The 17,552-nt window shown below is 37.5% G+C and overlaps 1 protein-coding gene across 1 annotated transcript in view; it reads right to left on the bottom strand.

Moving 5' to 3' along the window:
• MINDY4 (MINDY lysine 48 deubiquitinase 4) overlaps positions 1 to 17,552 on the bottom strand; it is a 92,861-nt gene that overhangs the window by 49,541 nt on the left and 25,768 nt on the right. Inside the window, exons 6-13 of the mRNA XM_013953024.2 lie at positions 15,593 to 15,651; positions 15,131 to 15,240; positions 13,349 to 13,465; positions 9,878 to 9,966; positions 4,781 to 4,882; positions 3,714 to 3,777; positions 2,214 to 2,279; positions 1,885 to 1,952 (exon numbers count right to left, since the gene is read on the bottom strand). Of these exons, the coding sequence (XP_013808478.2) occupies positions 1,885 to 1,952; positions 2,214 to 2,279; positions 3,714 to 3,777; positions 4,781 to 4,882; positions 9,878 to 9,966; positions 13,349 to 13,465; positions 15,131 to 15,240; positions 15,593 to 15,651 (675 nt within the window). The remainder of the gene's footprint in view (positions 1 to 1,884; positions 1,953 to 2,213; positions 2,280 to 3,713; positions 3,778 to 4,780; positions 4,883 to 9,877; positions 9,967 to 13,348; positions 13,466 to 15,130; positions 15,241 to 15,592; positions 15,652 to 17,552) is intronic.

Genomic DNA, 17,552 nt, shown 5'->3' with positions numbered 1-17,552 from the left:
GTATGGATAAACACTAGAACTGACAACCTCTGTAAAAAACAACATATTCTGCACTCTGGATGGATTCATTCTATGTTCAATATTTTCTTTACAGAAGTCACTCAAGCCAGTTTGTAGGAGGTATAAAGGAATGGTCAAATTTTGTTTATGCTTAAATGAGTTCCTGGTGGACTGCAGGCTGACCGTGAGCCAGCAATGTGCCCTTGTGGCCAAGAAGGCCAATGGTATCTGGGGGTGCATCAGGAAGAGTGTTGCAGGTCGAGGGAGGTGATCCTCCCCCTCTACTCAGCCCTGGTGAGGCCACATCTGGACTGCTGTGTCCAGTTCTGGGATCCCCAGTACAAGAGGGATGTGGCACTACTGGAGCAAGTCCAGCGAAGGGCTACAAAGATGATTAAGGGACTGGAGCATCTCTCTTATGAGGAAAGGCTGAGAGAGCTGGGCCTGTTCAGCCTGGACAAGAGAAGACTGAGGGGGATCTTATCAATGTGTACAAATATCTGAAGGGAGGGTGTAAAGAGGATGGGGACAGACTCTTTTCGGTGGTGCCCAGCGACAGGACACGAGGCAACGGGCACAAACTGAAACACAGGAAGTTCCCTCTGAACATGAGAAAAAGCTTCTTTACTGTGAGGGTGACAGAGCACTGGAACAGGTTGCCCAGAGAGGTTGTGGAGTCTCCTTCCTTGGAGATATTCAAAAGCCTTCTGGACAAAATCCTTGGAAATATGCTCTAGGTGACCCTGCTTGAGCAGGGGGGTTGGACTAGATGATCTCCAGAGGTCCCTTCCAACCTCAGCCCTTCTGTGATTCTGTGATTCAGTGATAAACAAATAGTTTTGCAGTAGCCAAGAACATATTAGTTGGATATTGCAGAAGAGAAACAAGAGCAGTGAATCTTTGTAGATCGCAGGATAGCAATGAGTTAAACAATTCTGCAATGTATCTGGCAAAAAAAGATACTCAGAAAAAGATGGAAAAGTATTACTCATTGTATGCCACCCTGGGGAAAAAAGCATCTGAAATACGGCAAACCATTCTGGGACTCTCTTCAATAAAGCTTCATTTAAATTCAGAGATGCAAAGAAAATTACCAGGGCATCAGCAAGTCTCTCATAAGAGGAAACTGAGGCAGTCTGGCTTGTATAGTTCTCATGAAGACTGAGTAGGTTTGCTCTCAAAATACATCAGGGAGTGAATACATAGTCCAGTTGCTCCCTTCCAGTACAGGAAGGCCCTAAGCTTACTGACAGAAGTTTCACAGGCAGAGATCCCTCTATACTTGGCCGGTTTCTAATACTCTTTCTATATGCAACTACCATGAGCCATTGGGTAGGTGGACCTTTGGTCTAACCCAGCGTGGCCATACTTACGTCGTTAACACCAGGAAGTGGACAAGTAAGTCGGGGAGATACTGGCACAACAACAAAAGAAACTTGAATTTAGTCATAACTAAATTCAGGCTAGAATTAAGACATTTTCTACCCATCAGGAAATGAGGTTCCTAAACACTTTTTCAAGAGCAGTGGCAAAAAATCTTCCATTTTTTAAAACGGCACGTGATAAGCTTTGGTGACTGCACAACATCACTCCTCCAATAGGAGGAGACAAGAACAGATGCTGGCTGATCCACTTTGTTCCTATCTTATGTTTATGTTCCTACGTTAGTAACTCCCTCCATAGGCCAGTCTCAAACTCACACACACACACAAAAAAGCCAAGATTGACTGAACAAATCTAAGTACTAACTTCCCTATATTTATCAGAGTAAGCATCAAGATAGATTTAAAAGACCAGAGAGTTCAGTACATCGTGGCTGTCTTCTCACTTTCTCACAGCTTAGCTGCTTTGCAGTTTAATAAACAGGGATACAAAGACACTCACAGATTGATAGATCTCGATAAGATGACAGACACAGTCAGAAGGATGCAACCACAGGGACCAATTTCAAACTGGAAAAAAAAAGAAGATAGTATTTACTTTGCTTGTTGTGTACATTTTTTAGCCCATTCCTAAAGAAAGGCAAATCCAACTGAAAGCAGAATCATTCTCATTTATGCTAAAAGTGAAATTGTTGCTCTGTGTTTTAAAATGCAAGGCATGCCCATACGGTGTCTGAAACAATGTTCAGAAGACATCATACAAGACTGATAAATACAGAAAGACTGGCAGCTGAACAATAACAAATTTAATATCTTCCCTATACACAGTACCTGGTGAATATTCTTCTGAAGAAATGCAATCAGATCTTCATATCTTGTGGCACTATGTAGTATTAGCTGGGAAGAAATGTAAGAAAAAAATGCAACTGAAATGATAACAATTTGTTTCTATAATCTGAAAGCTGAATTAAAGTAGCCACAATTTTGTATCTGATTGGTAAGATCTTCAACTAACATGAAATGGTATAAAAAGCTAGTGAAATCTCTCTTTTTTTGGTTCTTGTTACTTGGTAAAATATCCTTTCTCAGCACTTCATACATTCTGAATTTTTAAATGCTGCTTCTTGCCTTTTGCAAGTTTATTGTATGGCCACCTTGATTCCATTTTAAGCATTGCTTACATGATGAAAAATAATTATTAGAAAAAACATAGGAACAATGCAGCTTTAGAAGACAGAGAAGGGGCAAGTAGCTCAGGAGTTTGTACCCCTTCTGGTGAGCAGTCTACCGCAGGTATGTATCAGAGCAGTTCTCATCACATTCAGAAAATACTCCCATGAATAATGTTATTTAACATAAAATTTGGAAAGGTTCACAGGACCAGGTCCTTATTTCAACACTCTTTGTCTATTTTACCATCTTTTGATTTTGAAAGGAATGATGGTCTTGCAGATATGGCACAGGGAAAGGTCAAGTGATCGGGATTATATTCCTGGCTCTATCAGGAGTTTCCTTTACATCATGGATTTCCCTTTACTTTCACTGTGGCTATACCCACATGACCTTTGATGAGCAGTACCTAATGGCAGCATTATGGTGCTAACTAAACTCTGAAATGGCAAGCAGCTCAGAATTATGTTAGCATATTAATTAAATAACGTATCTTGCCTCTTGGAAGAGCATATGATAGCCAAAGTTTTGTGCTGCATTCACCACATTTATACAGGTTTTTGCTTCCAGTTGTTCCAAAACTGTCTGGTTCTGAAAAGCACTGTCTTGACACACCCAATCCTGCATTTAGGAGACCAGTAATATTTCCTTAAACCACTAAAACCTGGCTTATGGCATAAATGTTTACAAAGTCACTGGAAAGTTTCAGATGGAAATAAAGGCATAACTGGAAAGTATTTTGCCATTTGCAGTTACTGGGGGAAAAAAAAGACAAAGAATACTTTATAAAACACAAGGAGAAAAGACTGCCTTTTGATGCTCATGGCTGTGCTGAGGAACTTGAAAGGATCTCCTTCCATTTTTACGGCATACCAACAGAAGTGGGCACTGTTTATAAGCTTGAAAGTTAAAGGAAACAAGGAGGACTTCAGAGATCCCAACTGTCCACAGATACTGGAACAGTTCACAACCAGAGAGAGAACAGGATTTTATTATTTCCTACTGGTTTTTGGATCATGACTAAATAATTTGACTTCAATGGTTTTAAAACACTATGACAGTAACATGAGATATATGGAAATCAGAATGATTGTACTAAAATAAGAAAAATTACAAGAAGGATATATGGAAAATATCAATCTGAGTTACAGAGAACCTTACAGTTTCTAAGATTCCATCTGCTTTGTATTTTCCTATGGGAGTGAACTGCTGTTTTCCTGATGGCCTAAAAAGGATATTCAAACAAAACCAAAGTTCATGTTAAAAGGACCAAAAGCACACTAAAGAGAAATCAACATGCTATATGAACTGGATGATGAACCAAGGATTTGGTTCATTATTTTTAACTATTTCTTAAAAAAAAAAACTCCATAAAAAGTTCATGCTACAAATTAAAAAAAAAACCCTATTATCAATGAAATATCTACTTTATCTATGCTCTAATTCTCAGTCTATTTAATATGAATTATAAGTTTCTATATACAGAAAGAGGATAGATATAGGTTTAAGATGTTAATTACACTTTTTATTGGGAAAGAGTATGACATTAAATGACATTAAAATGACAATGGCATTAAAACAGAAGCAGAGGAACAGATGTACAATATCATTGCAGAAGAAACATTTCACAGATGGAAAACATTCAAGATCTTAACTGAAATGTCTTGGAGTTTGCTGCTTTTATTTCGGTTTTGAAGAACCTGTGCCCAAAAGCTTCTCTTATTTTTCAGCTATCTTAGTTGATCTAATAAAAGAAATGACCTCTTCTCGCAAAACCTATCTCACTTAAATATATAGTGTTGGATTCAGTACAGCGAAACTTAAGTGTCTAAAAGTCAGATGTCTTGTATACAGGCAACCTAGCTGCAACCTTATCATAAGAAACTAGTAGGCAGCTACAGCAAAATGAAAGGAATCCGAGCCATAACAGAATATCCTGCAATACAGAACTGCTAGAGTAAAATGCCACTTTCAGATTGATATCTCTTAGCAGAGATTTTGGAGGAACTGTAGCCTCAATAAAACCACAGGATATTTCACAGCAATTTCGGAGTTTGACTGTTCCGTCCTAGGACAGTAGAAATGTCATTTTGCAATACTTCTTCCTAAACCATTTTAGACTGCATAAAGACATCTTAAGAACCATTCATTTTGTGAGCTATGTACATATATAACAGACACAATCACGGGAGCATTGTACAATAACCAGAAATTCTTCTCTTACTTACAGTGCCACAATCGCTTTTTCATTGCCTCCTGCACGCCATAATATGTCTGCAATAGCCATGGTGAGGCACTTGGTCCTGTGAACTTCTGAAGGCTGAAGACTACTGTAGTTCAGGAAATGCAAGAAACAGACAAGTACCAACATGTGTACTGGGAAGCTTAACCATTAGAGAACAAACTGCTTCTATTTCAGTATATGCAGATTCATAGCAGGTTTGTAGCTATAAGAACAAAACTGCTTTCTTGGAGACAACTGAGGTGTTGCAATGCCCAATAATGAGGCTCCAGAAAGTTGCTTTAGAAAACTGTCATTAGGTATCTGAATTTCTTCTATAGTCAAGAGAGAGATTTGGGCAGTTCTGAAGGCCAATTCAAAACAAACCTGTAAGTTGAACAAGGAGCCACTATGGTTACTAACAACATACACTAGATAAAAAGGTATATTTGATCTCCAGATTTTTTCTGAGGCTTAAGCATCTGAATCAGAGATGCCATTAGAGTACTCACTGTGGAAGCAGTGTGAAGAGTTCTCAGCATTGGACTGAATGGGCAACAGGAGGATGTGGTTGTGTTCAGCACTGGCTCCGTAGCCTAAAAATCTCTAAACGGGAAGAAGTGGCCAATGGAATACGGGCTTTTTGGATCCCTTCCCTGGGTGAGCCGCCTGAAATCTCATTTTAGGCACCTAAGCAGGCACCTTGAATCTTATTGAAGGTAATTACATCCAGTGAATAGAGCTATTTCTACAAAAAATTTCCTCTTTAGATTGTTGGGCACAGTGGGTAGGTCTCTACTGCAGTCAGAGACAAAACTGCAGCTCAGCTAGCTCAGGTGTTAATAGCAGTGCGGTTGCATTTGGGGGATCCTGACGCTCGTATGTGACTCACAGTGATGGCTAGACTGTGATAAGTACTTAAGCTAGGCACATGAAAGCTGGCTAGATTACGTCTATATATTCTGCCTAAATACCATTGTAATATAGGTGAATCTAAGAGATTACATACACAGCTGATACTTCTAGAAAATTAATGCTAAAGATGGTGCCTGATTTACAAGGAAAGATTGAAATAAAATTATATATAGAACTGGGTGAATTAAGAACCTGACTGGAAAAAGTGGAATCATGGCAGCAGTGCAAGGCATGAAGCAGAAGCATTATTTAGCATCAAAAAAACATGATTATAACAAGAACAATCAGCTAAGGCAAGAGAAAACCAAATGAGGTATGATCAACAATGGGAAATGATCACATATAGATCATATACTGAAAATTAATCTTCTAAAAGAAATAATAGATGGTCTTTAAGAATACATATTTATAACTAGTTGGAAAAAAATACAGGTAAACATACTTTAGGGAGCAGTACTGTATTGGCAAATAATGGACAGAATAAGCAAAGAGATCCTTAAATCTGTAATAAAATTGTTTTAATATTCTGTAATAGGATTGGTTTATATAATTATATTATATTATATATATATATATTTATATGTGATTTTTAATTTATAAAGGCCTTTATATTTAATTTCTTTCCTAAGCTTTAAATTCTTAACTGTTGTCATCTTAAAATCTATACCGTAATATTCTTATCCTATTAACAAACTTTGTCTAAAATACCATCTGCAATAAACACTTTTTTTTAATACGGTATGTCCCAAAGTGTTGAGGTAAAACATGGTGGTAACTGACCCAGTATTGGTCTGTGAAACCCAATTGTTTCTGAAACATTTTCACTTAAATCCTTGGTTTGGAATATATACAATGATGTCCTGAAGGCTTACACTACTCCCTTGATCGCAAACATTTAAGCAACAGTGTCAACATACTTCATACAAATTGTATTTTGGAAAGTCTCCTAATACGTCATGTTATTCTAACTTCTAAAAAGTAAATGGAGAAATAAAGGACTGCAAGGTCAAAAGTCAAATGGGGGAGAACAAGCAGATCTGGGAATAAAACCAAGCATTCATGAGTCTTTGTGCCTTGCCTGAAGAATTGGACAACAGACTCTTCCCCCTGGGAACGCAGAACTGGAATCTTTCTCTAGTGGCTTCAAGAATGGCACTCTTTGAAATTCAGATATTATCAGGTTTAGAATGCTACCAGGATGGGAGATGAAGCCAAAACCTGTTTCCAGCATTTGAGTAAAAGATGTAATAATTCAAAAGACTAAACAAGAAACATCAAACATCAAAAAAATTAAACAGCCTTTCAAGTTCAATGTCTGTCTTGAATATAATGTTCACTTAGAGAATGTTTGCCTCTGAAGGATGTGAGATATGGGAACTAATAGGTGAGAGTTTCGATTAGAAAGAATATAATCACAATGGTCTCTTATCTTAGCTGTGTTTTAATACAGACACTCAGGAATTCATGTGAAGCACAGCAACTAATTTATGTGTCTGAGAGAGGCAGCAGAGTAAGAAGGAGACATACTGATTATTTCTTGAAGCTTGAAGAAGTCTGAAGTTAAATGCTTAATATGAAGTGGCTAGTACTTTGAAAATTCAGGTACAGTAGAAAGTAGAAAGTGCTCATTTCAAGCACTGAGACTCCCCTTTCTTTCTGCTTGAGTAAGAGTTTCTGCCCATGGCAGATACATCATAAGAAACATATGTTTATCCCATGAATACACCAGGCCATTTTGCTATTCATTTTCAGGAGCCTGAAGGCTTTCAGTATTTCTGTGCATAAAGACCTGTTAATCTGAAATTCCCTGGAGACTTTCTGCATACCTCAGCAGCCCTTTTCATATACAAAATATGTAAAAGTAAAATCCTTTAAAACAATGCGAATAACAGGAGTTTAAAAAAAAGGAGAGGCAAATATTGCCAAGTAAACAGCATAGGCTATTGCTGTTTTAACTTGGAATATTTATAGCTTAAACAATCTGGCCTCAATTAACCCACTTATTTGGGTGCCTCATAATTTTACAACATCACCATCACTGCATTATGCTGAAAGAGCAAAAGGCTAGCATCTCTATTTTTATCAAGGAGGACCTGAGACTCAAGAGGATCAAGGAATGGATAATCAAAGCCTGTCCTCCAAACTGAAATAAATTCCTGGTTCTCACAATCAGAAATAATACTTCGGTGATTTCTGTGGAGATTCTTGGTCATAAAATCTATATGTTTTCCTCCATGGAGGTTTCTGAGCTCTTTTTTGTGGAAAAGAGCCAGACTCTGCCTTGAAAAATCTACTGTCATTACAGTCTGAATTACAACAATAATTTACATATTTCTTACTGCTTTGCTAGCTAATATTTGTGCCAACCAACGGGTGCTTTCTGAGTTGATGTATTTTCAGTTGGAATATATTTGCAAAGTTTGAGAAGTTTCTCCCAATACTGTTAGCATTTTTCTTTCCTCAGTACCTTTTATATAAATGATTTCTGCATTCCCTAATAAAAGTGCGCAGAGACAGACTCTTTGAAAATTCAGTGGCTAAATTGTACGGAAAATGCTTGAAGTATTGGCATTACTTTTAAGACATTTGGGAAGCATTGTCTGCTGATTTAAAAAGTGTCTCTGAATGGCAGGCTATTTAGATGAATTACAGGCAGATGTGATGTTCTGAAAGAACTGAATGGAAGAAGAAAGAACTAAACTATGTAATATTGTAGAATTAATATGATATTACACTCTGAACATGTATTATACCACTGGACCCATCTCTTTACTAGTCCAGACTATTTATCTTTAAATTGCTTCAAGGAACAGACAATTCTCAATTGATGAATTCACAGCAACTACTTCAACTGAACCCTTATCTTGAGGTCCACAAGCAATCAGTGCCATTAATAACAGCAACAACAGCAGTAATAATGGTAAAACTTTCAATAATTTACTTAGACTGTAAGCACGGTTTACAATGTCTCTATCGGTTTACATGGCATCTCACCTCAGAACTGCTTACCCACTAGCACATCTGGACCTGGCCGCCTGTGCGGACTCACTAGGGCCTGGTAATCCTTGGATTAATCGTCACCTCCCATCCTGTATTTTGCTGGGTGCTGAAGACAGACCACGGTGCTCTACAAGTGCCTTTTTCTTTCCATTGTTTTTAGGAACAGCCCAAGCAACTAATTTGCTTTAGATGCCAGCCAGCTAAAGCTGAGGAAAACTCAGCAGAAACCTTGCCACTATCACAAATATTTTCAAGCAGAAAAGTGGACATTTAAGCCTAAATTTTCTTTATACAAGGTCTTTTTACCTTGTAAGGTTGCTTTATGAAGTCTGAGTGAAATCTCAGCCTGAAAGCTTTCCTTCTGACTACAATGAGGTAAAAAACTGCTATTACCCACACGGAACAGGGGACGTGGCACTGTAAACAAAAATACCAGTAAAATATTGTTCTCCTCATTGAACAACCTGCATCTATAAAATGTAGGAAAGCTCTGGGAGATGGTTCTTTTCCAATGGACTTGATTTATTTTTAAAAACAAAAGGTGAATATAGCTGGCCTGGTAATAAAGTAAGTCCTTTAACACATTATTTTCCAGTGTTTCATTGAATAAGCTCTGTTCCTTTAGCAAAGTGACAAGTACATTAATATTATCCAAACAGCAGTCCAAGCAATTTTCTTTGATGCTATCAATATTTAACAACATTTATAAAGTACATAGAAAACACATACAGAGAATTTAAACTCTATTAAGGAGTTTTTCTGTGAAAGAACAAAAATACCAGCAAGAAAAAAATATATAGCCATAACTTTAACACCCTCATTGAGATTCTCTCTTAGTGTTGAAAACTGCATGAATTTCATGGTCTTTCAAACCTTGATTACATTTTCTCTGAAACTATTTCTCCTTGGGAGCTCAAGGTTAAATAATTTTCACTGGCCACAAATCAAGCTGTTTGATTTTCAGGGGTTCTTGGTTAATCACAAGTGACTAATTATACAAATGAAAAGCCAACCTTTAAATTTCTACAGTTAAAAGGGAAGCAAATACAAATAAATCATATGCTACTTTCTCAGAAACAACGAAAGGTTCAATTGCTTCAGACTCAAAAAGGTTCCTTGCTGGCGGCAGAAGATAATTTTTTCTTCCCTTCAGTATGGAAAATATTCCTGATGTCAACTGCTGACTTACCGAGTGTCTTTATTCCTGTTACTGTCTCCAAAGATAAGCTGTTGTAGGACACAAGCTTGAACTGCTGCCAGTACTCCACATGGGCCACCCTGAGGGGAATAACAGGAGACTCCATGAAAAAAAACAACTTCCACTGTTTGATGCTGGTGAGAACTTTTTTGCAATCCATGTGTTTCCATTCAAGCGTAAGCTCTTCTTTCATCTCTCTTTTTCCATCCATGACTTTGCAGTGCTCTCTGCTTTTTCGAGCCACTGAAAATCAGTGTTACTAACTGGTATTGTATTTCCCATCTGTTCTTCCTGAAAATGCCTAGAACACACCATAATGGCATCTATAATGTCAAAAAATAGTTTTGTTTTTTTAATTTATTCTGTAATCATGCAAACAAAGAAATGAAAGATCTCCTGATCCCTGTTGAATTCTAGAGAAAAATCAAATCTGACTGTTTTCCAGAGGGTGGAATTAAGCCTTGCCCATTCATTTCCTTTGAGCACTATACCTCAAATTCCCAATTACATCACTAAACATAGACTCGTGTTTACGTATAGCCCTCTGCACCAGGCAGCTATCTCACTAGGAGAGAAAGAAAATGGAGGAAGATTGAAGCTTTCACCTTACTGATGCTGGAAACATCATAATACCAACAAATACCATATTAACTTTAAACCTTATGAAAAATAGATTAGTGGCCATTTTGAAAGGCTGTGGGATAGGGTAGTGATCTGTTTTCTTCTCCTTGCTTGTTCCCTGCTATCCAGCCCATGTGATTCCACTGCATGACCAAAACCTGTTCCTATGGGTAAACTCCATGGCTGAGACATGCACAGGTTGACTTAAGAAGGAAATGGTTATGTCCTCTCCTTGTCTAAGAAACCCCAACCAGTGCAATTCTCTTTTCCTTGTTATTCACTCAGATCCTTCATATCATATCTTTTACTCCAGCAGTTTGCTGAAGAGACAGAGAAGAGCCATCATTTTTCTGGAACACCTTCACATGGATATAGCAGGCTCTGCAGGATACAAGACTAATAGCATAGATATCACGACAGCATTCACACTTATCACACTGGTAGCACTGGGTATCACTGCAACATAACTGAGAAGTCAGCACACCAGATGTAGTGTTTCCCACAGATGCTGTCCCATGTGTCTGTCAGCACATAGCTACCATTCTCAGACATGGGTTCATCCTTAACATTAAGAAGTCTGTTACTTAAACACAGTTCCACCCCAAACCAACGTCGCATACATGCCGATGTACCAGTGCTTGTTTTGTCTAGGAAGATAAGGTAAGAAAAATAATGAAGATAAAAGAAGTATGGACCACCATGCAGTTTCCTGGAGAATTTGTGCTCTGATTCTAGCCACGCCAAAGTCTGTGCTACTGCTACTATCCATAATATGAGATTAATCCAGGATCGCACTGCTGTCATATGCTACAGTCACCCCCTCGATTTCCTGTGTCTATCATAACCGTCATGATGAATCAGTTTAGCATTTGTCAAACTCCTTTCAAAACTTTAAAAGAGGATGAAAAGTGCAACCAGCATTGCTGTTTTCATCAAGTGATCAGTTTAATTCTCAGGTCGTTCTAAGTATAGCACCAAGCTCAATGGACTGAAATGGACTGGAATGTAGTATGCATAGTATGCAACCTAGAAAACAAAGGTCTTGTAATCAGAAAATAGCTTACATATTGATACCCTCTATTTTCTCATTTATATTACATGCATATTACTTCTCTGTAATCACTTATATAACAAATGACTGCATCTTCCGAAATATATGCTTATTTTAGTCCACCTGGTAAAGCTTCCCATTCAAAAAAATAATTGGAACCACTGTAAATAGCTTCCTATAGGACCACAATAACTTAATGTAGCGAGGAAAGAACAAAACTGTTCAGCTGAAATGAAGTTAGGAAGTGAGGAAAAATATATTAACTATTTGAAATAAACACATCTAACTGGAACACTCATTTCTTTTGTGGAATTCACTATAGGGAATTCAATGGTTAGTGAGTCTCTAGAACTGAACAGATACCCTTTCCCTGGCTGAGGGGTCTGGAAGTACCAAAGCAACACTTACTGTGGACCAGCGAACAGTAACATCAATGCCATGCTTCTTTCAGGAGCTTAAATTACCATTTAATATTTTTTCTCTAGGTTCTATCTAAATATAACCACACTCAGCTTTCTTCTAAGACCATCAGCCTAATGAAACATTTAACTAAACACGTTAAATATTTAACGACATGTTTACTAGCCCCTGTCCTTGTCCCAAAGCTATTCTTCCTATCACTTCTGTATATCACATCATGGTGCATTTCTCTCAGGCCAGATACAGATTTTCTGTGTTCGTTCAGGAGATTGATGAATGTTTTGTAATGAGGAATCTACCCTTTCTCCAGTCTCCTCTTTATTAAAGTCCTCAGATCCTACTCTTAACACAAGAGATCTTGTGCACGGGTATCACAGCAGCATGTCACAAGATAGGGAGCAGCAAAAGTGTTACGCTACAGCTGAGAGGATTCATTTTTCCCTGTGACCTGTTTGCATGTGGAGGACACATCATGCTCTCTGTGCACAGACCTTGGTCTGAGTCTACGCTTCAGACTCAGCCTGCTGAGAAACGAGGCTGACCAGCTGCATCTGGATATCAGATATCAGATGAGTGAGTCTCACACTGAACACCCAAGACCGTAGAGATTTTCATTAGCAGCCAAAGTTGCTTACGGGTTGCTTTCAACCCAGAATTGCTTGCTGTTCAGGCTGACCCAAGTTATTGCATGGGGGTTTTACCAGCTCTGGTCTCCAGAGGAAACTGCTGGGGATTTTAGAAATGTGGTTGTGCCTGACTTGGAAACTATGAAACCTTGTTTTAGGGAGGATCTGGAATCTTGTGACCGCAGCCCAGAATTAAGGAAACAAGGCTGCAAAGAGGTGGTCCCACCTGTATAGCGGTCCCAGTGATACTGCTGGGGCATTTCTTCCCTTTTATCTTAAGAGTAAGCCTCATCACATGATTCCCCAATGCTAAGAAACACAGGACTGGCAAGAATCTCCTCGGGCATTTCCCTACTACTGCAGGCAATTCTCGTTAAGTCCCCCCATTTTGAGACTGATCAAGCTCCCTCTTAAACTTTGCCCCCACTATTCCTTTTTCTCTTAATCTCCACTCCGACCTTACCCTGGTTTATGCCATTTCAGCTTAAGCGGTTTGTCTTCCTCCCTATGAATCACCCCACACAAACCATATATGCACACTCTTTGTAGCTGGTTTAAGCTTCCCTCAGAAATATTCCATCCATCTCAAGTCTTTTAATAAGACTTGGCAAGGTGACCAGTGATACTAAAGAAAGAGAAGACTCTTTTAAAGACTTTTTTTTACTGTTGAAACGCACAGCCTCTGTAAACCCAGCGGAAAAACGAAGATCACTTTTTTTTTGTTAAGGAAGTAATATACAGTACCTTTTTTTGCACGATGCCGTATTTTAACTGAGGTATGCTATTAAATGTAAAGCTCTGTATTTTCCATTCTTCACTGAAGCAACAAAGACTAGAGCCAAACAAAAGATTTTTTATTTCCTAAACAAAAAAGAAAGAAAGAAGTTCTCATTTTAAAAACAAATCCAAAAGACAGGTACATTTTCTTGTAGTAGTTTGTAGAAAAGAAAGGAGGATTGTGGCAGGGTAATGACTAACTCGCTATAACCACCCTTTTAATTTCTGTTTTATACATACTGCAAATAGCAGCACTCAGATGAAAAGGAGTAATATTTTCCTTTTCCTGCAATATTCCTTCAGCTCATAATGCTATATGTTGCTCAGCATTAGAAAACTGTTTATGCAGATTGTCTGGGGCAGGGTTTCCCCTGAAAGGCTTACAGAATACTGCCTTAAATTTAACAGCCAGAAGAGCAACACCTACTAATGGTTACATTAGTGAGAAAAAGACCCTGACGGGCACAGTACGGAGAAAACACAGTCTGTTTTGCTATTTGTCTGATGGCATATCAGCACATGCCAAATTCAGATATTGATCCTGAATATATGCAGGTCATTGCTATTCAAGAATAGCTAAACTGAAGAAATTGCCTTTATACTACTGTAAAACTGAGTAAGAACAGAGCCCTCAATATTTGGATAGTTACTCAGATTTCTTTGGTCTAGAAATGAGATTGGAAGATATCCTCATGATCTTTTTCTGCCTTTTTTCCCCTCTCTCTGAATGGGAAGGAAAATATTAAATGTTTTTAATGGTTCTATATGGTATATAATTACTTCCATCTCTGCTCAAAATAAGGAAGATAAGAAAGGGAGAAACAGTGATGGGTAAATAAAATATTGTTCTGAACCACTGTCAAAAGACAGTTAAACAAGCACATGCGATTCAGTTAGAAAGAAAGGTGAAGGTGCAATGTGGCTTCTCGTCTCTCCAGATGTGTTTTCTATGAGCAGCAGTAACCCAGCAGTATTAATGAACAAGTGCTTATTCTTCTCACTCAGACAGATCCACAGCATCACAATACACTGACAGCCCAATTCAGCCTGAACAGAAATCACGGTGGGAAAATATTTCCACTAACTTCAGCAAACACTGAACTCCGTGGGTGGAGTAAGGAAAATAAGCAGTCATCTCTTTGTGCCATTTTCTGTCCTAAGCATATCCTACAAAATATTAGGAATATTTAGTATTGAGAATTCAAGGATCTTACAATTAAAAAAAAATTGTGATATTAAAGCATATGATACTGTGAAGATAAATATTGTTATTTCTGCTGGTTGCCTGACATTAAGGTGAAGAAATATGAATTGATAACGGTTACAGTGGCAAGTCTTACAGGAAGAGCCAATAATAGGTTCCCCCCTTCCTCCTTGTCAACTTGAACCAATTCTGGTTTTGAAACCAATGTTAAAAACCTCAAAAAAGACATAGATGCAAAACTGACTAGAGGCAATAATAAAATAATATAAAACTTCATTAGTTACAGCTATTATCTGTGCTTCAAGTGGGCTGATGCATTCTGGCATGCTTTTTTGGCATTTCTCAGAATTTTGGACAGGCATCCCTATATCACTTTTTCATCTGAATACCAAATAAGGAATATACCCAGGAATGAATAGAGCACATGTTAAATCACACCCAAACACACCCCCACTCACAGAGAACAATTCATCGCAGCTTTGGCTAACTTAGTAGAAATAACATTTTCATACATTTTTTCTGTTTACCGTCACTGTTAGTCTTACTTTTGCAAGTGAAATATCAATTGCCTTTGATGCTACTTGAAACACATACAATGTTGAAAGGTCCGGGATCTTACTAACTTCTGCAGTTGTTGCTTCATCCTCAACATCAACTGAAAGAAAACAAATTCCATATAATGTGTTGCATGAAGAAATTTTGCCTCTGCATCCCCCAAGCAGGCTCAGTGCCAGGGGTTTATCAAAAATGACAATTAACACTTTCTTATCCTCAGTCTTTATAAAAGAGAAAGCATAGTTTTAGACAGAAAAGAAAGATAATGAGCCACCCTCTGTTTGATTACTTCTTAATAACTTCTTTCCACAGTGTTACTCAAGACGTTAACAGCTAATGCAACTATTCTGAATCAACTAAGAGTTACAAAAGAAGTGACTCATACATAATTGTTTGCAGCTACTATGAAGAACATGATGTCAAAAGCAAAACTGAAGCTTGATATAACTTACCTAGTTCTAGTACATCTTTCATCGGCTCTTCTTTATTGCAGGTGGATGCTGGAGACTTCCTACATTAAAATTAAATGAAGAATGAATGACCAAATGTATACTTTTAATGAGAAAAGTTGTTTGAATAAACAAGAATAAATATGAGGTATACCCACACAAAGATATATACATATTATAAGATATTATACATATGGAAAGAGAGATAGTGAGAGAGACATAGATTAAAAAACACACACAATGACTTTTATCTTTATCTTTTAAAATGTTCTATACAAAGGAGCAATCTCACTGAGATTTTGTATACAAAAATAAATGGTGTTGGAGTGAAATTTATTTCAGTGGAATAAAGCTGGACTTCAGAGTCCATCAGGAAAAGCAACCAGCACAGAGCAACACACTGCAATTGATTCAGGATTTCAGTCCTATTTCAACACCAGTTTTATTTCATTTGTGTGATTTCAGGATAGGTCAGATCCTGCCAGCTCACACACACTGACAGATTCTATATCGTCCTGAATTTCGAGTGAAGATATTCATGTACATGTGACTGCCTCTGTGTTCAAAGGATCAGAACATAAAATAAAATTTACATCCCTCTTGGGATCAGGATGATCCTTTATAGGGACCAGGATGAGGTTCAAGTCAGTCATTGAACTACTTTATAAACACCCAAGTAATATAAGTGGGAATAGGTGTCAGACTGGCTTCCTGTACCAGGGTAATTTTTGTATCAACTAATAGGTAGCTGTTGTTCCTACATGTGTGATTTAACAGTATATGACAAGTTACAAATTCTAGTTACAAATATAAACAACTAATAAAAAGGACTAAATATTTACACTTGGCTGTGAAGCCAAAACCTAAATATAAAGTTAGATTTTTTTTAATATGGTTTTGCTCTCTCTGTTGAATTTGTATCAAAATGAATTCAGAACTAAGGAAAAGTTCCAAATGACTGCGGTAAAAAAAAAGCTCTTTTTTCAAAAGAGCAATATTGGATCATTGGCTATTGCTTGAGAAAAGATATTACACCGATAGTCCCTTCAAAAATAGTATGGAATAATTTCCTCAGCAACATTCTTTGTACGTGTGATATTATTTTAGCAACAATTGCTATCATATCACATACTTTCCATTAACTTAATTTCCTTTTTCAGTGTGTGAAAGATGAATAAAAACAGAACTCACACATATCATACTCAGGACTTTTCCAGTTTAAAAGCATTTTGGCACCTTTCTCACTGACAGTCTTTGATACTATAAAGAAAAGAAACACTTCTGGTTTTCTCTGTTAAAAAGTTAGAGGACTTATGCAATGAAATACAAATGGCCACAATTCAGATATGACAGAATGGAAAAGAATCATCGATGTTACTAAGGACTCAAAGTAAAAATACATAAGATGCTCAGCAGATTAGTCAAAATAAGAGGACTGAGAACAAATTTGTACAGTGGCATAAGAAGCACCAAGTTCTTGCTGAACATAACATAGCAGTACATTTTATTATGATATATATTTTAATATAGTTGACTGTGGTTTATTTTAAAATATAATCAGACCTCCCCTTGCTTTTTGCTAATACTAGATTTCAGCTGAGATTTCTTTTCGCTAGTTACTTGCTAGTAATTTCATCTCTTCTGGTTTCAATGACACCAAATTTGCCCATAAACTGTACTTCAGCCGAGTGCTGATGTCACTGAACTACAGTTAGACACAACCATAATCTACATTTTTGTTTTGTCTGAGATTGCAAACTATTGTCTCTTGTTTCCTAGAGAATAACGTGTTTCCTCCTAGGTCAACCCATTTGGATCTAGTATTACAAAAACAAAGCTCTTAACACTTAAAGCACACCACCACAGGTTACAGCTAAATTAACCAGGGGCTGGGGGAGGCACAGTATCTAGCATTGACTTGCAGTAATCCATAGGGTTTATTGTCACCATGTTAGCTGGCACA

Source organism: Apteryx mantelli, chromosome 2, assembly GCF_036417845.1.
Source record: "Apteryx mantelli isolate bAptMan1 chromosome 2, bAptMan1.hap1, whole genome shotgun sequence".
In the NCBI taxonomy this organism is placed as follows: domain Eukaryota; kingdom Metazoa; phylum Chordata; class Aves; order Apterygiformes; family Apterygidae; genus Apteryx; species Apteryx mantelli.
This window is presented reverse-complemented; position numbering and strand designations above follow the sequence as displayed.